General features: G+C 52.0%; 1 protein-coding gene across 10 annotated transcripts; it reads right to left on the bottom strand.

Annotated features, from left to right (window-relative positions):
- Window positions 1–1,798: 1,798 nt before the first annotated feature.
- PGAP3 (post-GPI attachment to proteins phospholipase 3) lies at window positions 1,799–25,651 on the bottom strand. 10 transcript variants are annotated; one of them, XR_012156340.2, is made up of 9 exons: window positions 25,403–25,642; window positions 23,275–23,372; window positions 21,418–21,570; window positions 14,380–14,442; window positions 13,406–13,467; window positions 11,473–11,609; window positions 9,512–9,716; window positions 9,182–9,348; window positions 1,799–7,934 (listed from the first exon to the last, which is right to left on the bottom strand). XR_012156340.2 is itself a non-coding variant. In XM_073325606.2 (8 exons), the coding sequence occupies exons 1-8, from the start codon at window positions 25,590–25,592 to the stop codon at window positions 7,871–7,873; spliced, it is 972 nt and encodes a 323-aa protein (XP_073181707.1). In that variant the 5' UTR covers window positions 25,593–25,651; the 3' UTR covers window positions 1,799–7,870. The 10 variants fall into 10 exon arrangements, 9 of the variants coding, with proteins under 9 accessions (XP_073181707.1, XP_073181709.1, XP_073181712.1 ...); XM_073325606.2 differs by lacking the exon at window positions 9,182–9,348 and having other exon boundaries at window positions 25,403–25,651; XM_073325608.2 differs by lacking the exon at window positions 9,182–9,348 and having other exon boundaries at window positions 9,501–9,716.
- Window positions 25,652–26,182: the final 531 nt, after the last annotated feature.

Genomic DNA, 26,182 nt, shown 5'->3' on the forward strand with positions numbered 1-26,182 from the left:
GTCTAGATTCACTCGGAGTTAGGGAAGCGTAAATGTTAAACAAACAGCCCACAAAGCAGATGCATGTCTCGATTTAAGTAATCCCTAAGTGGTTAATAGTTCAGCTGACAACTTTAATAAATACAGGATGTTTAATTTGGAACTAACCCTTTAAAGAAATGGTTTTGGAAAAAAACAAAACAAAGGGCTTTCCCCAAGATGCGGGGCCCAGTAACCCCACAGGGACCCTCTCTAGTTAACTCTCTCTGCAAAAAAATTGCCTGGAAGCCAAGGGTGGGATTTTATGGTGCTTAATTGAGGGCAGAGCACCACCCTTAGCCGGGCTCTCCAATTTCCTCTCGGGGCTGCAGCAGCAGACGCAGGACCTGCAGGTCGCATTGGTCAGACGTGAGGTGGCGTAAAGACACAGCGTCTTTCAGAGGCCCGACACTGTGCCCGCACAAGGTCACAGAAAATGGATGGGGCAGCTCCGCCGCACCATTGGAAGTCAGTCTTACAGGCTGTCTCTTTACCGTTTCCTGTCAGCTCGTGCTCCTTCTTCACCCTGCGCAAATACCTGCCTTGGATCGTGCCGTAAAAACAGCCGCGTTGGTAATGACATCACCGCTTCTTTAGCCACTGGGTCACAATGGCGCCGGGCTGGCCTCATTCTACTCGGGGGTTAGTTCTTGCAGTTGGGCATGGCGAAGGAATTCAAGGCTTCAAAAGAGCATCCAGTCTTTAAATCCAATCCCCGCCCCAGCGGCGGGCCAATGAGCTCAGAGGGATTTCAGCTCGCGCGAGGCCAGTGAGTGTTACCTTACTAGCCAGAATACTGACATCGCACCCCTCAGCATGGCGGGTAACCACAGGGGACAGGACAGCGGGCCCTGTTCACGGGACTAACTGATCACCAGGGAGGTTAGGTGGAAATTCCTTTCCCTTCCCCACCTTCAGCTGCTGCTGGGAGGCAGGAGATAGGTCTGGCTGCGTCATTGCTGTGCCCAGTTACAGCCCCCACCCCGCATTCCCCGTTCCTGTCCCTAGAGAGGGATTTGGGGCAAAGCGCACAAGCTGCATTAAATAAAGCAACTAGTTTGATTTAGAGCTGTTGCATCCTTAAGCACAGAAGTTTCCCCAGGGCCTGACTGCCAGGTGCTCCCTTACATCATGTCAGCCTCAGCCCCGGAAAGCATAGTTCAGAGTCCTCCGGCCTTTGAGTTTCTGATTTGATCGTACGGTTTTCTGCCTTGTCTAAAGAACGTCATAACCACGCCATCCAATCCAAACCCTGGAAAGGCCGGCAATCTGGCCCGAGCTTTATCCCAAGAGCGTAAGCCGAATGTGACTGCAGCTCCAGGTCTCCTGGCTGGCCCCTGGCCACGCGGTTTAGAGGATGGGGGCCAGGAGAGTGGCTGGGATCCTGCTCTAATCAGGGTTCCTGGTAGGAAGCCCAACCCTGCTCCCAATTGCAGTGGAAGGGAGTCTGTCCATTACTAACCACAGGAGGTCCGAGAGCTGGCATCACCAACCCCACTCCAGTTCCCATCTCACCCTCACTCCTTCCAGTCAATTCTCCCTCCACCCCAACCCAGTAACTCCTGGACCTGATCCCTGGATGGAGGTAGCTGCTTCCTGGCCATGACCCTCCCAAACCTGCCCCCCAGCTGGCCACATGACAGCACTCCACTTAATTCAGGATTTGAGGCAGAGAGGGGATTAAAGAGTGGTTATTATGAATATTTCTGGCAACTCCAAATGGTTTTTCTTTTAGGTGGAGATTTGGGGGCAAAAAACCAACAGATGAAAGGGGTGGAGATTATTAGATTAATTACAATTTTATTCTCAGAGAAACCAGGACAACAACAAAGACAAAGGTTCATTTGCGCCGTTTGCAATAATCGCCGACTTGACCCAAGTCTAATACAATGAACTGATCACGCTCCAAAGAGCTGATTTAAGAAGTGAAACAGCAACAGAATACACGTTAGTCACAGTCACCTCCCCACACGACAGGTGTGTGGGCTGTACAGTGATAAAAAATCTGCCCCCATTCCCTTATTACCATGATATATACAGATTATCCCAACCCATCACCTGTATAACCAGAGAAGGAAATATCCTCGGAAACGGAGGAGGAAAAAGAAACTCACAAATTTATGCTCTCCCCCTTTCCCCCGCAGCAAAGCAGCTGCTCCCACCAACCGCACTTTCCGGTCACCTTCAGGAAATTCTGTTACCAAGCCCAGCTGAAGTGGCTGGCAGGGGCGATGCCAGTAGAATGTCCGGTCACTTTCCATGTGAAAAACAAATGCCAGGCTCCGGTGATAGCTACGAGGGTGAAAGGCCAGCGAGCGAGCACACAATGTGCTGCGTTGGCTGGAAGCTATCTGGGGAGGATGTGCTGTTTGTTTTCTACTTCTAAAATTACCCACTGGGACGTTTCAGTAAGAAGTTGGCACAGAGCGCTCAGAGGCCACAAGCTGCTTTTGCGGCCGGGGTCAATCATTTCTCTCTCTCACACACACACACACAAGAAACTTCACCTGCTTTCACTGTACGATCACCTGTTGTATACCACTGCCCACACAGCCAGTCTGTTCTTGGCAAGAATTTCCAGGAGAAGCCTCCATTACAACCCTGCTAACTACAGCTTCACACCAAATGCCTCCTCCTTGCTCTGGTACAGCACTCTGGTGGAAAGCCACGGGGAGGGAGGGGCTCATGGATCAAGGCCTCCCAGTGCAATAGAAGTTTTTAAACTGGCCCGAAAACTATCTGCTCCAGCACACGCGCACACACAGTGAGTGAGGAAAACTAAGGTTTAAAACCAGAGACAGGGCATTTTTTTTCCAGAGATGCTTCCCCCGAGACTCGGAGCACAGTGACTACAGGAGACCAGGCTGGAATAAGGCAAAGCCCTGGGATGGCTGCTGGATGGAAAGGTGAGGTCAGAGCCTTGGGCCTGCAGAGCAGGTGCTAAGCCCTGGAGCAAGTGGGAAGAAGGGACGCTGGCTCTTCAGGAAGTGGGGGAAGCAAGGGAAGTCCTGCTAGGCCAGTCTCAGGGGACAGAGCAGGGGCTGGAGTGTCAGGAGGCCCCGTGCCAGGAGGGAATGCTGGCATCAGCCCCACCCCCACCTGGGAAAGCCCAGCCACGTCCCAGCACTATCAGAAGAGGATGGTACCGAGGCCTATCGCGACTCCTTTCAGTAACAGGCCAATGCCCACCAGTGACCTAGGAAGCAGCAGATATGCCAGTTGGTGCCGACCTTGGCAAGCGAGCCCAGCTGGCCTATTGCAGCCCCAGCATAAGGAAGGCAGGAGGTTCTACCAAGGTGAAGGAGCCATTCTCTGGACCAGGAGTTCTCAATCTCTCTTTCTGAGCACCCCCCAACATGCTTTAAAAATTTCATGGCCCACCTGGGCCACAACTGCATATCCAGTGGATTAAAAGCTAGGGCCAGCATTAGGGGGTAGCAAGCACGGCATGGCCCAGTGCCTGATGCCACAGGGGGCCCCTCGAAACTAAATTGCTCAGGCTTCAACTTCAACCCTGCTCTCTGGTTTATTTTGGCAGACCCCTGGGCTGGACACAGCTCTGGACACTCCACAGCTCTGGACCACTGCATGCCAAAGGGTGGGACTGCGACTGGAGACGAGCGAGAGGAGGGCCTGGCATTGTGGAACCACATGGGCCACTGCCAGGAAGATACCCCGAGTCCTCAGGGACAGAATCCCTCCAGGGAAGAGACCAGGTAAATCCACTGGCTGCAAGAGAGGTCCCAGCGAGTCAGACATGTCACTGCCCAGCCGGGCTCAGCCAGAGAAGGACCCCACTACAATGCACTGAATGCGGGAAAAGCTTCAGCCAGTTCCAGCCACCCGGTGCCAGCTGCCATCCCATCAGCTCCACTCGCCCCCTCTCACTGCTCATGATCAGTGCACATCAAGTGCAGAGGCAATGCAGGGGGACACGTGAGCCCCCCCGGTGTCTGCCCTCCATTTAGCACTCAGGTTTTCAAACCGTGGAGCCCACCATTTGGAAACCATCGCCTCCTGCCAGGAGCCAGAGGATTGGAAGCTGGTGGGAAGCTGCCCAGCCTGCTTGGGTCCCTGGCTCTCTGGGCTGTGGGAGCCGGAGCGCTGGCTGGCTGCCTGGTTCCTCTGCTCCCCGAGCCTGGCCACCTCTGCATGGCTGGGTGCTCCCCAGGCAGGGTGGGCGGCACAGCTCCAAGATTGCCCGATGTGTTCTTGCCTCCCCCCAAAGGAGCCCGGGGCTGACCGGTGACCCCCGCAGGAGCCAGCCCCTGCCAGTGGAGACCAGCTGTCATGAGATGCTCCCTGAGGTGCTCGCTTGCCGCTGCCCTGGCCCTCCTGGCTCTGCTGCTGCTCTTCAGCACAGAGGACACGTGTGAGGCAGGTGCGCCCCGCCCCTCCAAATCTTTAAATTGTACCCTGCCCCCCAACAAGAGTTGTGCACGGTCTCTAATCACGCCACTTCCAACATGTTTCAGAGGAACAGCCGTGTTAGTCTGTATTCGCAAAAAGAAAAGGAGTACTTGTGGCACCTTAGAGACTAACCAATTTATTTGAGCATGAGCTCAATTTCCAACATGAAATTCCAGGGCCTGACTTGAAAGCTGGCCTGCCTAGCACTTTCAGCGCCGATCCGATGGAGAGCCTGGCCCTGGCTGCTCAGATCCACCTGCGTAGGAATGGCCCTTCCTGTGCAGCGGGTACTGCACCCCTCCACAGACGGCTCTCATCCGGCAGGAAGAGGATTCTACTTGTTTACCTTGAGATTTCCCTGCCCTAGGAGCTAGCTGGACAGGGCATTCTCCGCTAGCCAGACGACAAAGTGCTGCGGGAGTCATACAACATCTCCGTTTGCTCATTCTGGATATGGCTCTGCAAAGTTACGGGCTCCTGCACCAGGGGTATGGCTAGTCTAGGATCTCTGTAAAGCAAGATGAATGGAGGATACCAGGTTAAAGAGTGTTTGGAATTCAGAGCAGGGGCTAATAAGCGATAAGGACCAGGATTGTGCTGGCCTCTACTTTTAATTTTCCCAAAGCTTTCAAGGTGGCTTGTCTGGACTGATCTTTCCACAGATGTCTGGGGAACATGCAGAAGTCACTCTTTGCATTAAGCAGCTCAGTGCAGCTGGGCAGCGGTGGAGTTTACAAGCTCTGGAATTGGAGGAGAGCCAGGGCATTGGGTGGTTTCTCTGGGAAGAAAACAGGCAGGTTAAACAAGGGGGAGGCAGAAGAGAAGAGAGAGAGACACATATGTAAGGCTGGGACAAACATATGGGCTGTAGAAGATTTTCTCATCACCAGGACAAGGATGTTACAGGCAACTTAAGTTCAACAGTCTGGTTTTTGAACAATAAGACAAAGCAGTGACAGAGATACAAACTGACAGACACCTGCCCCTAAGCAGGGGCAAACATAATGGTATGTAGTCAATTACATCTGGATGCACGCACGCACACACAAAGTTAGCCACCACTAACAGTTCTCTGGGGTTATCACCATGCTGCCATAGTCTCTAATTTCCACTGAACACAAGCTATTGTGCTAACTGCGGTCAACATAAATACAAGTCTTCTAGGTAGCCCCTTGCCAGGTCTTCCCAGCTTGGCTCATGTTCTCCAGGCCATCGTCCTTGCAGACTTCTGTACAGCCCAGTCCACTAAGCACGGATGCGTGACCTCCTGTCCACTGACTGCAAAGGGCTTTGGATCAGAGCCTTAGGCAGTCCTAGCTAAGTCAATGGAACCACTCAGGTCCTTACTGATGAGCAAGCAGCACTGACCCCGCAAAGCAAAGGGACCAAGTTCCCCAGACTCATTGTAGCTCAGGTCCCTGGTGAGTTCTTGGCTTCCTGTCCCTTGTTTGGAAGAGCTTGTATATTACCCTCTTCTCTCACGTCACATCTGTGCGTTAGGTGGGCAGCCAAGCCCAGCCATGGAGGTTACCCGAGGCTGCATCCACTTCCCAACTGGAGTGCGAACCCTCCCACCCCACCCCCAAATCACACACCTGGACTTTATCTTAACCATGGACCTAAATCTAATTTTGCAAACAAGCCCCCCCCCACACACACACACTCCCCCAAATCAAACACTGCAGCCCCATGCAAACTTAGAAGTCTGAGCTAATAACTCCAAGCCTTTAACAGAACCAGGAACGGCCTGGCTGTCTCTAACGGGGTCACACGCAGGCTGGGCCCATTCAGACACAAGGCATGAATTCTCTAGGAGACCGTACAGCACACTACAATGGAGGACACCCAGATTCGTGGTCTCTCCAAGCCAACGTCCCAAGTCCGCTCTGGTGGCACAGGGCACATCGATGCCGGATTGCTTTCACTTCTGTCTGTACGAAGCCCAGGGCGAATGCGAACCAGCCCAGCTGGCCGGCTGCAAGCCTCATGCAGGGAGATGGAGAGAGTTTGAAATATAAATGGCAACGCTTGCCACCTAGTGGTAGTACAGCAACAGTCATAACTTTTGCGATGAGCAATCATCTACTTCATTAACTTCCTTTGGCAATCAGGAAGGCACTTGCTGATCCCTTCGGCTTTCTGCCGCATTCCTGGTCTCTCTGCTTTTACAAGCAGAGCCCAGAGCACTCAGATTTTCACTTTACTCAGTAAGACCCTAATCCTGTAACATACAGCAGGCCACTGACTAATGCAATTGCAAAGGGGGTGCCCAGAATGTCATTATGCGCAGAATGGTCCTGTTCTTCTTTTCATTTGCTCCCCTCAACAACTGGAATAATGTGGGCAGGGGTGTCACCCCCCACCTCTAGCCAGGAGGTCCTCATCTCAGCCCTGCAGGGAGCCTCTTCTCAGCACTTAACAGCCAGAAAGGATGGTGCACTAGCCACAACATGTGGGTGATTTAAAGTGGCATGCAGGGACTAGGGAATCTCTGGGGGTCCTTAATGCCCCCTCCCCTTGCAGAAAAGGGGCATTTTCCCCTATAGGGCACACAGGATTCATCAGAGCAGGTTTGTCAAGGAGCGGAAAAATAAGTCAGCCTGACATTTCACACTGCACTGAGATTTTCAAAGATTGCACCAAGTATCCCATTTCAAAAAAATCCCCTCTGCACAGCAAAGAGCTCCCACATTCACCCCAAGTGCCCAATAACCTGGGAGATCCACCTCCCCACAACTGCTGAAGAAGGTGTCCCGCACGTTCTAGTCTCAGAGGACGAGTGAATCCAATGTACAGAGCAGCGTATGCCCTTGGCCCACCCATCTTATTTACACATATTAACAATAACCCATTTCAGCAGTGCCGGACTGCAGAGTTGGAGGTCCTGTGGGCCATACAACTTTATGACCAGATGTCCCCACCATGTACTCGCGACATCTTCCAGTCTGCCGAGTCACCAGTTGGCCCTCCAATATTTCCCACTTAGTCTGAAATCCCTCAGCAAGCTGAGAATCAAACAGATTTCGTAACAGTGGAAACGGAAACGCACCATGTTGCCCGGTAGCACAGAAGAGCATTAATTGCAGTGTGTGCGGGGGAGCGCGTGGGCGAGATGGATCATTGATGTTCTAATGGAACAAGTCATGGGATTAGAATTAAAATTTCTGAAGGCAAAAAAAAAAAAGGAAACAAAACTCAGCTCCGGTGGAGGGGGACGTTTACCCAGGATTCGGGTGCACCCAGGAGGCAAAGAAGGCAGAGAGCAGGTCTTGGCACAGCACATATTATGGACAGGGACGCAATGAAAGCGCCCAACATCACCGCTTCTCGAGAGCCTTGAGACCCGGCATGCTGCTGGGAAAGGAGCTCAGAAAGTCTCACGTGACAGTTTCCATCAGGAAGGGGATCGCTCCTCTCCACACAACAGGCCCCCCCGACAGCTTTAGTCTATTTTCAGAATGTCCGAGTTTGCCTTCAAGAGGTACAGGCTGTCATCACAGAGGAAACTGCAAGGATAATGGGAGCAGCGTGAGCGGGTTAGAGGCAGCGTGGTGTGGCGGGGAGGGGGTCTAGCCAGAAACTGCCCCATTTGAACCCAAGCTGTTCCAGTGGCAGCTAGTTCAGGCTAATTCCAAAAGAAAAGGGTCTTTTTTGTCGGAAATATGCAGTCAATGCAATATGGAGTCAGTGCCCGGGCAGAAGGGACACCAGGTCACCCAGTCTGACCCGTACCAGGCCACCACCTCCTCCCAGCAGCTGCACTCTGAACCCACCATTTTGTGTTCACTACTGAGGGCCCCCTCCTCAGCAGCTGGAAGTCCACATTACACCAGCCATGGCTCTGAACCTAAATCCCCTGCACTTTGGATCCACCATACATTTTGGCACTGACTCCGTGTCACTCAGATCAGAAGTTGCAAGGAGGTTGGGGGTGCTGGCACCCGGGTCAGGGGACCAGGAAGGCAGGGGGAGAGAGCTTTGGGAATGGGATGCGTCTTCTCTTTTGGTGGGATAGGGTGGACAGTCACACACACTGGGTGGGTGATGTCCAAATGCAGATCCTGGGGAGGGAGAGATAAGGGGGGGGCGGGGGGGACAGGGACTCCTGCACAACTGGACACAACACCGCCCCCACCCCCCCAAACAGGCCTACCCAGCACGAGCATCCTCGGGCAGAAGTGAAGCTCTGAGCTCCTGTCTGCAGCGGTAGCTAGGCCTGGCTGCCAGCAAGCAGTTCTCTAAAGGGCACCACTCGCGTAATTAGTTCCAACCGCTCTCACCCTGTTAGCTTGTTAACTGTAATGAGCTCACATGACATTTACTCCATCTGAAAACATGACCGGCGCCAAGTCCCTGCCCTGCATTTGCTCCTGCACTGCCGACACAGGCGGCTCTGCACCGGGGGCTTCCCTGCTGGGTTACTGGTTTGGGCTATGCAGGCTGGTGGGACACTAACGGGGCAGAATTACCCTCATGCTAAGGGATCCCGCAAACTGTCTAGGTACTTGTATGGCCCCCGTCCCTAGTACTGGAGCATCTCAGACTTGTTAATGCACTTACCCCCATGTACAGGTAGGGAAACTGAGGCACAGAGACAGTAAGTGACTTGCCCAAGATCAAACAGGGAGGCTGTGGTCTCCAGAGTCCCAGGCCAGCAGCCTAACCACAAGATCTCCCTTCCTCCTTGCTCTCAGTGTTGGTGGGTTGTAAGATCTGCCTGTCCGGACTATGCTCCCATTTGGGAAGAACTCACCATGAAACTGCTTCTTGTTGGGATGCCAAATGCTAGAGACAGTTCTCACTTTGAAGGGAGAGCGTCTTTTAGTGAGTCAAAAGCACCCCTTTCCAGGCGTGACTTCGTCTAACCCAAACCTGTCAAGCTGGCGAGATCGGATGGAGCTGTAGCATATGGCGGCCTGGCTGCATAACAGGGGATTACGTTTCAGAGCTTCTTGACGGGCTGTCTGCGTTCTTGCTGTAGCCATTCCAGGGACTGGATCTCAAAGGGGGGAGTCGCCTGGTAAATAATTACACAGTTCTGTCACCCAAACAGCCCCCCAGAGACCGCGTACCCGAGGCTGACCTGTAGAAGAGGACGTTGACAGGAATGGTGCTGATGTGCCAGATGGCGTGGGCGTCGAAGATCCAGAAGAGGGGCGGGAAGTCCAGGAGCTCGAGAAGCGCCAGGCCCTGAAGGAGCAGCACCACCACCATGCACTTCCACACATATGGGAGGCGCTGCTGGTTCCTGACGCACCAGCCCAGCCACCAGAAGAGGTTGAGAAGGCCTGGAAGGCAAGCGGTACAGGGCGGAGGATCTCAGGGTCACAGGAAGCAGGACTTGCTCTTTGGGCTGGGCGAATGTTTACTGCTCAGACAAGGGCAGAGGAAGAGTCACCTCCTCTACTCCACATCCACACAGTTACCCCCCCCCACTCCCGCCTGGACCCTCCCCATGCACTCAGTTCCTCTTACCGATCTCGCTATCCAGGACTGGGCTCCATCGAGAGCTGGCCAACGCCCCGACCACCCTTGCCTCCCCTCCTCTCCCACAAAGGCTGAGCTCGCCCTTTGGGGGTGTTTCCGCCCTCTGCCAGAACCTGGCTGTAGACACCGGGCCCTGGAAGTGACTCAGCCCTCGCTTCACTCGCCCGCAGTACGGCTCACAAGCCGATGCGAGTGTCATTTAAATGTGCCCCTGCCACGTCGTTCGCTCCCCTCTCCCCTGCTAGCCCCAGAGCAGGCAGCTCTCAGATCCCTGCAGTCTCATTGGGATTGGGGGAGGCAGGGGGGACTGTGCTCCCCTCCAGCCACACCTGCCAACCTTCCCGCTGTGCCTTCATGTTGCCACGCCCCTTCCTCTTCACCGCCCCCGATCCTCTCGCCATAGTCACCTATCCCCACTCCCCAGAACACTTCAGCCTCTGGGGAGTTAACCAGCTGCCTGCCACTCAGCATCCTGATCACTTTGCTCCTCTCAATTTGTCCCTATGCCCCCACCGTCCAGACCAGATGCCCCAGCGGTGCGCTGCAATGCACTCTGGGCCCTGCCTCAGTGCAAGGCTGCTCCTGCAATGCCAGAGAACGGACATAAGGACAGCCAGCCTCCCAGCTGCCAATGTAGCAAGAAAGCGGAGTGTGGCTAGAAGAGACAGGGTCACAGTGCCCACGTGGCACCCAAGCTTCAGCTGCACCGTCAGCCTTTCGTAGCCAGCGACAGCTCATTCTGCCTTCTGGCTGCCTTCCTCTTTCTGAACCTTTACGACACACCCAGGGTCACGTTTTCAAACTTTCCTCCAAAGCCACAAGGGCTGCCAAGTTACCCTTTTAAAAACGATGAAAGCCGATTCTCACAAAACACACCACCAGGAGCCAGGGCTCGAAGTAAAACACCAAGTAACGGGAGACTCGTGATAACACGGCGCGCAGGGGACAGTGGGAAATGGGGGCACCAGGGGAGAATGACCAGCCCGACGCCACAAGACAAGTCAATGGCAAAGCCAGGAGTCTCACTCCCATCAGTGGCTCGGACCATTAAGAACTCTGGCCAAGGTTTTGAAGCAGCTGAATTTTCTGAAGCAGGCAGGGGTCTGGGGCAGTGCCATGGTACTCAGAAAATGGCATTTTATATTAACTCAAAGGGGGAAATCGGACCAGCATCAAGCCAGGACTGTCCTGGTGATTTCAGTCCTGCAGTCCTTAGATTTAGCAGATAAACAGCCACTCCACCTTGTGCTACAGAGAGCAGATATAAACACACACCCTGAGTCCCAGGGAATGGATCAGCCCCTCTTTCCTCAGCACACAGGTGCAGTGGAACAGCTAGGAGACACCATCTCCAGACGGCAAAGCCAGACAGACTCTCTCCAACCACCGTACGTTCCCAAACCCTGCCCATGGGGGGACACTGAGCACCTAGTGGCTCCAAAGTCCAGGCTGCGTGTGAACTGTATACAGTTCCATTGCTCATGTTCATTCCAAGTCGCTACCAAAAAACTGACCCGCCCACCCCACCCCCACCTTCCAGCCTTCCCCGGGCCTTACCGATCGCCACGTTTGCGGCCATGTTGTAGCCATAGTCAAAGCGCACGAGCGTCAGGTACGAGACATGGCAGGCCAGGAAGAGGATCAGAAAACTCCCGAAGGCATTAGCAAAGGCTGGACGTTTCAGACCCAGGGTCCTACAATGGAAACCGAAACAATGCAGAGAAGTTCTCGAACTCCAGCAGCTTACACGTGTCCTGCAGGACACATCAGCGGCTTCGCACCAGCTCCAGCAACGCACTTCCCACCCCAGGAGATCTCACCTAATCTATTCCCAGCCGCTAGAGAGTCACAGACTTCAAGGCCAGAAGGGACCCCAGATCATCCCATCTGACCTCTTGTATAGCACACGCCACCAACTCCTCCCAGCACCCGCATGCTAACCCCAACCACCAAATGAGATCCAAGTATCACAGCCCAGAGGAGACTGGATTATCATGTTCTGCAGGCAGAGAACAGGAGGGACCGAGGTGCACCAATGCCCAAGGCACCCCCACAATGGCATGGAAATGGTTAAGTGAGATACCCCCAGATAATCCTGGCAAGTGACCCATCCCCACGTGCTGCAGAGGAAGGTGAAAAAGCCCCTAGGTCATGGCCAATCTTATGTGGGAGAAAATTCCTTCCCAGTCCCACATATGGCGACCTGTTAGACCCTGAGCACGTGAGCAAGAACTGGCCAGCGAAGCCCCTGAGAGAGGGAGAGAGACTGCTCCATGTCACCTCAGAACCCTGGCCCAGCCCGCCCAGTGCCCATCTCCAGGCATGGCCATTCTTGATGCTTCAGAGAAAGGAGAGAAAACAAAACCCACACCCCGCCCCAGGGCCTCGATGGCATTGTCATTTTTCTCCCTATGGCACACAGTTGGGCTCAGTCTAGGGCAGCTGGTGGAATTCAGTGGCCCGTGCCACACAGGAGGTAAGAATAGCAGATCTAGCGATGGTCTCAAGTTCCAGGGGGGGGAGGTCTAGGGTGGATATTAGGAAAAACTTTTTCACCAGGAGGGTGGTGAAGCGCTGGAATGGATTACCTAGGGAGGTGGTGGAATCGCCTTCCTTTGAGGTTTTTAAGGTCAGGCTTGACAAAGCCTTGGCTGGGATGATTTAGTTGGGGATTGGTCCTGCTTTGAGCAGGGGGTTGGACTAGATGACCTCCTGAGGTACCTTCCCACCCTGATATTCTATGATCTAAAAGTTCCTTCCGGCCTTATGCTGTTGGAAGTATAGAAGCAGTTAAGAATCTGACACAACCCCCTGGCAGAGGATAGATCTGCCCTTGCAGGGGAAGATTCAGTGAACTCAGAGGTCTTTCTGCCTCTTAACTACTATGGATCTGATAGCTCACCTTCTTGCCCCAGATACAGCCAGGTAAGAAGAAGAAGTGGTGCTTGCTTCATAAACTGTAGAGCAGCTGAACGCTTTGGACTGTGTTGACAGACAGCAATAAGAAGCCCCAAGCCCTGGGACACAAGCAGCTCTCTTTAGCAGAATACAAACCTCGCTGGCACTTGCAGGTGGCTACTTCTGTTCCTGAAGTGGCTAACCCTAAAATGGGCACACGCCAGCTCTGGCATGGTCCAGATAATCCTTAGTCCAGCCATGAGTGCAGGGGACTGGACTAGATGACCTCTTGAGGTCCCTTTGATTCTATGATGGGTCTCTCTCCTTCACTTCCTGAATGTTAGGACACAGCAATGCTGATGTCCCTTATCAGAAGTTCAGACACATTCCCCTCTGTGTGAGGGAAAGTGGCACTCCCCAGCTCCTTGTCTAAACAAAGCCGCAGTCAGGTTCTCATAGCACAAAGAGGGGAGGAGAAAAGTAAATACCAGGTTACAGCTTATCTAGCTGCAGGGCTTCCAGCCAACTCTGTAGCTGTGAAGCCAGAGACACGCCCATCATCTCAGGGAGACAGGAACCGTACAAAGCTCACCTGACGCAGCACAGGTAGATGGAGTGCAGGATGACGGTGGAAGCGCAGAAGTAATCCATTTTCTGTGGGACAAGAGGCCTGGTTAGATCCCTGGTAGAATTGCAACAAAGAGAGACAAGGAAGGACAGCACAGACACTGATGAGAGTCAGGGAGATCAGGGTTTTAAAGGGCTGAGATTTCCAGAAATCGAACTCACCACGATTTCTTTTCAAGAGTCGTTTGAACATATGTTGTGCACAAGGCAGCAACAATGTCAAACTAGTTTCCATGGGACTTAACTCCGTCCTTACTCAGCTGCCTCTGACAGTTTGCTCAGGTAAGTACTCCTAGGATTTGGCACACAGTGAATATAAATGGGCCATAATGCTGAGAGAATATAGACTAGTAAGAGTAGATTTACCCTTCTATCTGGATCAGGGCCTAGACGGACGGGACACAACGGGGTGGGTGGAAGAAGAAATGCAGCCAGCTAGTCTTCGTGCGAATTCAGTGTCTTTTCAGGTGCTACAACTGGCTGCCCGTTTTGGGTATTTGTACGGCCGCAGCACCCGATAGCCCCACTGCCGGCCAGGACCCCAGACAGCTGGCAGCCCACGTGTCACAGACAAGCGGTGGAGTCTGTGGTTTTACAGTCACAGTTTCGTACGTTTGGGCACTGACACCTCTCGGGGGGTGCCCAGATTTGTTACACAGAACCCATTTTTCAGATCAGACAGATTCACCAGCCCCCTTTCTGCAGCCCCCCGACTTCACGCCAGCAGCAGAGGGGCATCTTCGGGCATTATGGAGGTAAAGGCAGGTCTCCCTCAGCCACATCTCAGCAGACACTGAACTAGAGAATAGCCATGTGTTCCTCACCCCCGTTGACACCCAGGGCTTGCCTTGTAGATTTCAGGGGGCTGAGAAGCAAGGGTAGATCACAGATCCTCAACTGTCAAGACACACAAAGCTCCCACAGCAGGGTAACACTCACCTCAGTTACATCAGTGTCCCTTGTATGGAAGACTGTAGACCAGAACCAGGCATTTAATGAAACCTAAGAGAGGCAGACAGTTAGATGTTCTGTATGAGACAGTCCCCTACCCCAGAGAGCTTACAGTCTAAGAGACACACAGGAGATGGGATTCATTCGAGAGTGTGCACGGAAGGATAACTTGGGGGTAGACTTTTTACCAACCCTTTAATTTTTAACAAGCCAAGGAACCATTTAACCAGAGAGGACATTTAACAGATGGGTCATCTGTTCTCATGTGCACCCTGCAACACCACTGACGCCAACAGAATTGCACAGAAGTAACTGAGGGCCGAACCTGACCTACAGTCTTTTATCGCCAGCCATTGCCAAAGACCCTAGCGCTGTCTGAACACTTTCATAGATACCTCGGCCAGAAGGGACCACTACACTGATCTAGTCTGATCTGCCGTATCATGGGCCATAGAACTTCATCCAGTAATTCCTGCGTCAAGCCCATGCCTCGTGGTTGGACGAGGGCATGTTCTCCTGATCTCTGGGTAAAACCTACAAGAGCACTAAGCTCCTAAACTACTTAGGAGAATTTCTTTTACTTTCTTTAAAGCTTGTTTCTATACATGGTTTTGAGGTATTTTTTTCTTTCGACTGCAGTGTATATATTTAAAAATAAAGCAGAACTGAGGCACAGCTCCTACACGACATTTCCTGCAATTCTGTTTATGCAGCTGAACTGAATAATAATACCTGCTTCTCAGGGATGTTTGTGAGCTTAATCAAATGCCTGGAGAAAGCTTTGCGATCCTTAGGTGAAACCACATTGTGCCTCCAGCATGGTGCCTGGAGAGTTCCACGTGTCCTGGAGCACAATTAACCCCCGTTTTTTCCAGTCTCTCTCTCTCCTGCAACTCTTTAATCCCTGCACGCAAATGAGCTCTTTCAAACAGGGTTATAAGATCATTAAATCAACAGCCTTGGGCTACACACCTGAGAAGTTCACAGGACTCACACCGAATGAATGCCCTTGCGCTCTTTCGGAAGTCTCAGTGTACGAGCCACAGTGCAGATTCAACACGGGAGACTGTAACCAGCTTTTGTTATTTTATTAAGCATAGACCTGAAGCAGCTCGGCCTGGTCGGGTGGGGGTGTGGTGGAAGACAAACTATTGATACTATCTAAATAAAGTGATCTAGAACAGAGGGAACAGAGTCCAGAGGTGGCTCCAGTTACTAGATTAAGAAGATGCTCCTAAGTGACGCAGGTAGGAGCTTCAATCGCCAGAGTGAAATCAGTCATCATCCAGACCTAAAGAAACCAGAAACTGACGAAGCACAAAGAAACAATCCAAGCAAAGGTTAGAGTCCCTGGGTTGGAGATCGGGCTCTGAAGCCCAGGGAGGGGTGTGGGTTTTGGAGCCCAAGCTCCAGTCTGAGCAGGAAAACCTACATGCTATTTTTAGCACCGTAGCACAAGCCTCAGTCTGCAGACCCAGGCTGTGAGACTTGCTGCCGTGGGTCCTTTTTTGCAGTGTAGATGGAGTTCCTTGTAGCGTGGGGAGCAGGTGGCGGGGAAGAGCACAAACTTCTCAGTGCTTTCCACGTGGAAAAGAGAGGGATGAAGAGGAAAAGCAGGATTTGTAGAACAGTAGAAACAGAAATGGAAATTAACAGCAGGCCAAATGCACCGCAGCCTAACTCCAGGGAAGTCAGGGGAGTTAGCTAAGTGAGGGATATGGCCCAGTGTATTGCAAAGAGAAGCAAGACTTGGATTTCCCTTTACAGAGCAGCTATGCTTCATCACCTCATTAGCCGAGGCATGGGATGGATGGGAGAGGATTAAGCGACCACTGCTATTAGCTAAGTGCCAATTGTTCATGTGAATCACGTTTCCACTAAACATCCCATCAATCTCATTATCAAGAGTCCATGAAAACCGGATTTAAAGAAGCCTGTAGCAAGGATTGGCAGTGTCTAATGGGGCTGTGCACATTTTTTGAATCAGCTGTTTATTGAAATGCTCTGGAGCAGGGGTGGGCAAACTATGGCCCACAAGCTGTTTTAAGTCGGCCAGCTAGCTCCCGCTGAGGAGCAGGGTTGGGGGCAGGACCATGCAGCTTGGCCCCACTCCGGTGCTCTGGCTGGGGCACTGGGTCGGGGGCCGCAGCACATGGCTCCGGAAGCCACAGCATGGCCCTGCTCCGGCTCCTACTTGCTCCAATGGCCCCCTCCGGTGCTCCAATGGGAGCTGCAGGGGCGGTGCTTGCAGATGGGGCAGCATGCAGAGCAGCCTGGCCACACCTCCGCGTAGGAGCCGGAAAAGGGACATGCCACTGCTTCCGGGAGCCACTTGAGGTAAGCGTCACTCAGAGCCTGCACCCCTGAGCCTCTCCCCACGCCCCAACCCCCTGCTCCAGCCCTGATCCCCCTCCCCAAACCCATCGATCCCAGCCCGGAGCACCCTCCTGCATACCAAACCTCTCATCCCAGCCCTACCACAGAGCCCACATTCCCAGCCATAACCTGCACCTCTTCCCGCACCCCTGCCCCAGCCCTGATCTCCCTCTCATCCTTGGAACCCCTCAGTCCCAGCCCAGAGCACCCTCCTACACCCCAAACTTCTCATCCCCAGCCCCACCCCAGAGCCCTCACCCACTCCTGCACCCCAACCCCAATTTTGTGAGCATTCATGGCCCACCATATAATTTCTATTCCCCGATGTGGCCTCGGGCCAAAAAGTTTGCCCTCCCCTGCTCTGGAGACAAATGAACAGCCTTTGCTCACTATCAACAGTGCCTCACCTGCCCTAAAGCGGTAATTGCAGGTGCTTTGATAAGCAGATCCAAAGGTTGCCAGATTTTGGTGGAGCTCCCATAAATGCCTCTTTGTAGGCTCTGCTAAGACGTTGTAGTGTAACTTCCGACAACGCTACTCCTGGATCAGCTGCCCTCTCCACCCCACATGACTGTCACTGCACCTCCCACGGTGACACGGCTCTAAGAGCTGGTCTGCACTTAGAAAGCTACCCAGTGTTAAAACATGTGTTAATTACCCCGTATCAAACACAGCTTAGTCCTGGTCTCCAGCGAATGCTGTTACGTTTAACAGCATGTCAGCCAGTCATAGTTAACTTGATAGGACACTGGGATTAACCCCAGCTGGCCCAGACAATGTTAAACACATTGAATTGACAAGAGTGGGTCAGACACATGGTCCATCTCGCTCTGTGTCCTGCAGAGGAAGGTGCAAGAACCCCGCAGTAGCAGGTGTGGGATAAACTGCCACCCCACATCAAGCTTCATCATGGCTTAAGCCCACAACAGTCCTTGTCCGCATTTAGGCTCGGATCCTTAGAAGGTACCCAGGCATCTAAAGAGGCACACGGTGTCTAAATCCACCATTTAGGTGCCACTGACATTCTCAAAACTGCCACTCTGCTGCTGCATAGACACCTACATTTCCAGGAGTCGGCATTTGCAAAGCCCTGACCTGAAGCAGGTTCTCGGACTAGGGAGAGTTCTCGGACTAGGGACTAGGGAGAGTTCTCGGACTAGGGAGAGTTCTCGGACTAGGGAGAGTTCTCGGACTAGGGAGAGTTCTCGGACTAGGGAGAGGAACTCCAATTTCACCAGCAGAGCCTGGTCCTGCAGGCATGCTCCGAGCACACCGAACACCCGTTACCTGCCAACCTGTCATCAGGAGGGCTGGAGACAGCCCACCAATCGGTGGAGAGGCAGAAGGGCACCCATACAAGACAGCCGGGGTACAGGGAAATGTAGAGCAAGAGTGTGAGAAGTGTCAAGGGAAACAGGAAACAAAGACACAGGATTTTGGCTGCTAGGCACCTTAGCCAGGTCAGCCCTTGCCTCCAGGAGAGGGTTCACAGCAGAGGATCCTGAGCAGAGGAAGGCACATCTCTCAGACTGCGTGCACCAAGCCAGCCACTTCAGTGCCTAACTCCCTCTCCTCAGCATTCACTTCTGGCTAGCTTACGCACTCACCACCCAGGTAGGCAGCTGCTGAAAAAATCCTTTCCTGAGGCACCCAGCTCTGCCCATGCACTGCGTGCCTTGCTCTGGGCTGAGAGTTGCACTGGGTGGCAGACCCCCTAGGAGTTAGGCTGAGAGGAGAACTCTGGATACCTTTAAGAACTTGGGCCTTCGCATTTCAGATTGTATAGTTACTAGCATTCCAACTCCCAGTGCTGACAAGACCTACGGGAGAATCCTTTCCTGTATCCAGCAGTGGAATCACGACAGTCACAAAACACTGTGTTGAACACAAGCCTGCTCTACACACATACCAGCCACCCCTCTGCCTAGGGCCTGCTCTTGTACCGAAGTCCAAGGAAGCTGACAGTACTCAGCATCTCCTAAGACCAGTTCCCTAAAGCACAGGCGTAGGGCCAGACAACACAAGCACTGTAACAAGGTTTAAAAGGCCAAGACGAGGGCTGGACAACTTTATGATCAATGTCATCTGTAATGTTGCACTGAGAGTAAATCAAATCGCATGCTTCAGGGCACAGACTGACTACCTGGTACCAGCAAACTCACAAAAGAAAGTCACTAGGGATACTGCGCAGGAGCCAAACGAAGCAGTTTTAAAGGAAGGAGATGAAACGTTTAAGGCGTAGATGACAGCTGGGTAACGGAAGAATAAGAACAAAGGGGAAAAAAAAACCCCTCCGTGGAGCTGTAAGAAACGAATTACATTTCAAGGAGGAAGGAAAACCAAGCCAAAGGCTAAATTAATAAACCCAGGAAGCAAACATGGTTTAATCACTCGAAAATTGATACTATCGAATAGCATGGTGCTGAAAGCTGGTGCAGTGAAGCGTAGTCACCTTGCAACAGACAAAAACGGCACATCCTGCTCCGAGTAGCAGGTGTGAGCCAGAGGAACTCGATTCATTCGGATGGCGCTCATCGTGATTTAACTGGTGAAACCCAGAAGAATTTGGCCTGGCTGGATTAAAACAGAGCAGTTTTCCAACAGAACCCAGAATACTGACCAGCACACTTATTGTCCCTGGGGGAGAAACGGGCTGCTACACTAGACTGCCACAGAGCAGCCGGATAATCCAACCCCACACAGTACAGCACCTGCAGCAAGCCTAGGAGGCTGGAACTCAACAATACAGACAGAGTCAGGTTAATCTGTTGCATTAAAATGGCAATTCACAGCCTCAGACAGTGACAGCAGAGGGTCTGTTCTCTTCCACGCACACACAGCGCTAGTCATTGCTAACTCAAGAGCAGTGTTCTTTACTCTGCCCCATAATGTGCAGTTGGGAACAATACACAAGGGGAATTCATAATCCCCTTTGGGCAAGGCGCAAGGTCACGTTTCTTTGTATGTTAAAAGGAAACCTGAGTAGCGTACTCCCCCATTTATCTGTCCTCACTGCATGTACACAGGGGTTTGCACACTGCTTTCACTGTCCTACAAGTAGGCAAGACACTGGGCAGGAATTATTTTTGTTAGTCCACCAACTCACCTTTTTAAAAAACTCTGAATTTGCGGTAAAACATTAGGTTTGTTGCCATCTTAGATTACCTCATAACAGGACCCCATAATAAAGGGCAATTTATCTATCTTTTTTTTAAAAAAAAGCAGAGTGTGTTATTAACCATTAGAACTAGCTAGCTTCAAATCAGGCCTGGGCGCTCTTTTGGAGAAGATGCTGTAGCCAAGCACAAGTAATTGGGCTCAATACAGGGGTGACTGGATGAGATTCTATGGTCTGTGTCTGAGGTCAGATGATCAAACGGTCCCTCAGGATGCCTCAGACTCTGAGTGCTTTGAGCAGTCCTGAGTCCTGCACTGCAGAGATGGACATAACCACCTTGTGCAGCACTGCAAAACCACCACAAACAAACATTCACCAATCCAAGCACGATAGCCACTCACATCCCTTAGCCCAATGATGGGGAAATTATATTTTCAATGCCCATGAATAGGATCTAAATCTCTGTCACCAGTTCCCATTTAGTCCTTGGGGATAAATTAATAACAGGGCTGTGGAGGATTTCTCTTTAGAAGGCTCTTCATGACAAGGATGCCCTGAACGGCAGCTGTTTACAGCTGAGACCCTGGTCAGGCTCCAGTATAACTGGGGTGTGGTCAGCACACTGGGAGGCCCAGAGATAAGTCACGATTCTCTGTGCACCACGTGTCTCTAGAGCCGAGCTCTATCCAGCGAACCTGCTTCTAGAAGACCCTTGAAGTGGTATTCCAGACACGCCCTCTGTGGTGCAGTTCATTCATTCCCCAGACTCTCTCCTCCTTGGACACAAATTGTTACACCCAGTATTTACAAGTGGAGAGCCAAAATCTGGTTCCTGGCTCCAGAATCACAGAAGCTGCTTGGACAGCCGGGCACAGGACAGGACAGGACATGACATGGATGCGCCTTTGCCCAGTGCCTGGCCAGGCTACTTGCATGGTGTCAATCTCAGGATCAAGGGCACTGTGTGTGAAATCTTTGCCATCATTTAGCAGGGATGTGCTTCCTAAAAAAAATCTAAACCATTCAAAGTGAAAGCTGCAAGTTACACAAGTCTTTCATTTTCAGGGAGAAACTTCTCCTGGGGCTATTGTATTCTTCCTCCCTCAAATACTTCCTCAGTTTCAGTAGATCTGATGCCCTTCTTTCCCGTGCACTTTCAGATAGCTCCTGCATGCCACTCCAGAGTTGGCTGCATTTGAGTGATCCCTTCTGCAGATCGCTTGGGGATGAAAAGCGCTCTCTAAATGAAAGTTATTATAAACAAAAAGAAAAGGAGTACTTGAGGCACCTCAGACACTAACAAATTTATTTGAGCATAAGCTTTCACAAAAGCTTATGCTCAAATAAATTGGTTAGTCTCTAAGGTGCCACAAGTACTCCTTTTCTTTTTGTGAATACAGACTAACATGGCTGCTACTCTGAAACCTGTTATTATGAACAGTCACTACTAAATACAAAACAAAACAGGAAGTTCTATAAAGGGGTTGGGGAGGAGGAATGAAAGGAATGAGGAGAGTTTTCAAGCTACCTACCCAGGCAAAGGCGATACAGGTGTGGTACATGGGAGAGGAAGGCGGGACAGATGCTTTGTATCTAGTCAACATCACAAAGTTGGCAAGTCCATTAAGGAAAGAAGCAAAGGCAGAAGCAGGTTCCTGGAAGAACAGGAAGCGAGAAAAGGGCCACTAAAAAACAAAAATAAAAGGGGAAGGGAAAAGAGGAACACAGTTAACAAAACAAATTCACATTTCCAGTTCTTTCCTGCCAGCTGTAGGCAGCAGAAGTTAAACCATCTACCCTGCTGGAACAGCCAGACTAGAGCGCCAGGTGAAAAAAATTTTAAACACTCTGTTCTTGGAACAACTCTGAGCTACGTTTTAAATCTCTCCTTTCGTAGTCATTTTCATCTTCCTCTTTCTAGCCGCTGAGGCCCGCCAGCCCAGGGATTAACGGTTCAGGCAGGTTAACTGGCAAGACGAACACCTACCATTAACATTTTACATCCCTAACAGAGACCAACTTGCCCAAGGTCATACAGGGCAGTCTGTGGCAGCACCAAGAATTAAGTCCCATTCCAAGTGCCTGAACCACAAGACAAACCTGTCTCTCTGTACATTCCTCTTCCTTCCTCAGGACACCTAATGGAAACAGGATCAGTGCTGAAATCAGAGCTAAGTCAAGCCCAGACATGCATGCTAAAGGCTCTTCCACTCACCAGGTTATCAGGGGCATTTGGCACAGAAACAGGAGTGGGACAGGGGGTTAAATGATCTTATTTAAAATTCTTTCAGCCCCTATGAAGATGCCAGGCTCCCCTAGGTTCAGTAGCGATGCACCATTCAGAGCGGTCACAGGATCCACAAAGCACACTGACAGGCTCCTGGTATCAAGGATGGGCTAGAAAAATGGCATATCGGGCCTCTCTAGTGAACCCAGAAGTGCCGGCAGATTTTAACTGAGGATTGAAAGGATTTTTTTTTATTTAGAAGCTTCATAAAATGTGTGTGTGTTGGATGCTCCCAGCAGGCTTCTCAGTGGGAGCCTTCAAGCACATATGAAAACAATAAATAATTCAGAATACTTTGCCTTTCCTCTCACCTTCTACACCAGGTTCTCAGAGAGCTTGGAAAACATTAATGAATTTAGCCACGTAACCCCCCTCTAAGTTCATATTATTCCCCCACCTTTACATTTTACACAGCTGTCCCATGAGGGGTTCATACCAAGGAATTGCAGGTCTGATTTTCAGAGGAAGCAGAGCGCCCAACACTTCAACTGAAGTCAATGGGAGATGCAGACATCCAGCACTGCTGAAAAACAGGACCTGAGCATCTTAAGGTGGGCACTTAAAAAACAGAAGAGCCTAAACTAGACAGCACTTTGGAAAACCTGGCCATATACGACTTCCCCAAAGTCTGTGGTAAGCTGTGGTACAATTCAAATCTAGGTCTACTGACTCCCATGCTTAACCACAGCCCATCCTTACTTTCCACAGCACTAGGTACCAATCATCTGTACAAAAAAAGATCCTGTTTCTCATGCAGAGATCAAGGGGAGAAAAACACAGACAAGAGAACTTGCAGGAGATGAATAGTTTCTAAATAACAAGTCACCCTCCCCCTGCACTGGCAGGTTACTAATGGTACCAAGCAAGTCATCCTTTTCTTGGACTTCATGATACAGGTAGGGTGGTGAACTGAAACCAAGTGCCCATAAGCAGGGCACAAGCAGTTCCCTGAAATTACAGGACTCTATTTTGCCACAAGGTTGATCCAAGAACCAACAGCGAGTAGTTCGCCGAAAAAGATAGAGACATTCTCATGGCTGCAGCACAGGTCACAGGAGTTATGATCTGAGGACAAATGGTTCAGTGCCAAATTACTGCTCACCTTGCCATGAAACTGAGGCACTCTGTAACCTTCCTGGACATAAAGCCCCACTGTAAGCCACATGCACTCATATTTACAGTCATCTCTGCAGGTCCAGCCTGAAAGAGACACAAAGAGGAGAGACGGAGCCACTTATTAGGAGGAGACAACAATGCAATGTAGAATTTATTTCAGCAGTTCAAGTTGCTTGCATCCCCAATAGACTGGGTGTGTCACAGAAGGAGGATGGGATAGTAAGGTCTCCGAGAAATGTAGCTCAACACCGATGTGTCTATTGCACAAGTTGATCTGACTATCCCTTTGGTAGTGTCAACATCCCCTTTGATACCTCCTGCTTTGCATATGTATTAAGCTAAGGTACAATGAAATCAACTGACTGACAAGTTCTGAAGGCATTGGCACTAGGTGGCGTTTTCTGACTGCTATTCTTGTGCACTTGCAGTAAGTTACAGTCACAAATAAACAAGGAACCTGAGAATCTGATCTCCAACAGGCAAAGGTGACTGTTCCGGATTCCGAGGCCCTTCTATTGGTTCACGGAGGCCATGTCTACTCAGCAAAGAAAAACCCATGGCCAGCCTGTGCCTCCCAACACAGGTTCACAGGGCTCGGGCTGTGGGGCCGTTTCATTTCAGCCTCAGGCTCCAGCCTGAGCCCAGAAGTCTACACAACAATGAAACAGCCCCACGAGCCCCAGTCAGCTAGCACAGACCAGCCAAGGATTTTTCTTTGCTGTGTAGACATGATCAGAGTGGGTACAAGCAGGCGGCAGCACTGCAAGACCCTATGCTCACATACCTCAGTCTGAACAGGAAGCGACCACCTCCATAGGAAAGGCATGGTCTCTGCAACCCATTTAGTCCTCAGTACACCTGCTAAGATTACCAACAAGCAGGCCAAATAGGGAGGTGGTTTGTGTGAGGTGGACACCCGTCCACTAGAACGGTGCTGAGAACCACCCAACCCCTAGTAAATAGGCAACGGAACAGCCATCAGAGGGTCACAACTTTTATTGCTGCTATCGAAAGGATTTAGATGGTCCCATTGGTTCCATAAAACCTCTCCACTCCCCAAGGTGATCCAGCTTATGTTAAAGATTGTTGTTGATTTACTTCTGCTACTTGTGCTGTCTCTCTCTCTCTCATGTTATCTATCATTCTCATGACCTTTGCACCTCCAAGGCATCTGGTTTAACTAAGCAACTGAACCCACCCACAGGATTAAAAACATAGCAAGGAGACCCACAGGGGAAAACTGGTTCCTCTGAGCAGCCCCAGGATCAGTTTACTTCCCTCACACTAGCTCGGATCTTAAATTCTAGACAAGCCTAGGACCTTAAATTCATGATTTTGTTAGACTCTAAAAATCATGGACTTAACAAAGACACTGGATTTATGGCCCATTACAATAATCTATAACCCGCTAACCCTCCTTTGTCCTACTACCACGGAGACGTTGACGGCCCTCTTCCCCTTGAAGGGTCTCTTACACCTTCACTCCTTATGCTCAGCAAGCTGCTCCACCTCGTATTTAGCTGCCACGCTCAGATTACCTTTCCTAGACCTGAAAAGCGCTCTACATAAGCGCGGAAGTCGGTCCGATAAAAGATACGACCTCACCCACCTTGGCTCCCACTAGCTGCACTGTCAGCCTGACGGTCGCCCCGTGTCACCTCTGTCAGGATGCCCAGAACCTGTTCCCTCCCTCTCAAGTGACTTATCACGAGGTTGGAGGGAAACAGGTTCCAGGCAGGGAAGGGAGAGATCTGGGCTCTGGGAGAACCGGTTGCGGAGGATGCTGATGGCAGGAGTTTTTGTGGCGGGGGGGGGGGGGGGGGCGGGAATGCCAGAGCACGCACGTGCTGGGGACGAGGGATTATGGGGTGAGGACAAGGATCCCCGGGGGGGGGGGCAAGGCACAGCGTGGGGGGGGCGGGGGACCCCTCAGCAATGGAGCCAGGGGAGTCGCTGCTGCCAGGCCAGTAAGAGCGACGGGCCTTGAGCAGCACGGGGTCGGGGGCGCGCCGAAAGGGGAGGGGCGCTGAGGAGAGTGGGCGGGGCCAGCCCCTCCTCCCGCGGGGGGCGTGGCTCAGGCGGTGGGGGGGGACGTGAGGGGCGGGGCTCGGTACCTGTCAGGCTCATGTAGAGCGGCTGCCGGGAGCGGAAGTGCCGCAGGCCGGCCCCCGAGCAGTTGCGCCGCTCGCACTGGGCCAGGCAGTCCCGGTACACGGGCTCCCGATCCCCCTGCGAGCCCCGCACCGGGCCCGGCGCCGCTGCCGCCCCGAGCAGCAGCAGCAGCGCGGCCCCTTTCGCCGCCATCCCGCCGCCGGACCATGGGACGGCCGCTTCCGGCCGCACCGGAAGGGGCCGCCGCCTCCCCTCGGCAACTGGGGCCGCGCACAAAGGTTCCCGGCTGTGGGCCAAGGGGCTCATGGGAAATAGTGTCTGTCCAGCCCCCACCCGGGCCGAGAGGATCATGGGAAATAGTGTGTTACCCTCCAGGGCAGAGGGGCTCATGGGAAATAGTGTCTGTCCAGCCCCCATCCGGGCAGAGGGGATCATGGGAAATAGTGTGCTACCCTCCAGGGCAGATGGGATCATGGGAAATAGTGTCAACCCCCCAACCCAGGCAGAGAGGTTCATGGGAAATAGTGTGTTACTGTCCAGGGCAGAGGGGCTCATGGGAAATAGTGTCTGTCCAGCCCACACCTGGGCAGAGGGGATCATGGGAAATAGTGTCAACCCCCCACCCAGGGCAGAGGGGGTCATGGGAAATAGTGTCAACCCCCCACCCAGGGCAGAGGGGGTCATGGGAAATAGCGTGTTACCTTCCAGGGCAGAGGGGATCATGGGAAATAGTGTCTGTCCAGCCCACACCTGGGCAGAGGGGATCATGGGATATAGTGTCA

Source organism: Lepidochelys kempii, chromosome 27, assembly GCF_965140285.1.
Source record: "Lepidochelys kempii isolate rLepKem1 chromosome 27, rLepKem1.hap1, whole genome shotgun sequence".
Lineage (NCBI taxonomy): Eukaryota > Metazoa > Chordata > Testudines > Cheloniidae > Lepidochelys > Lepidochelys kempii.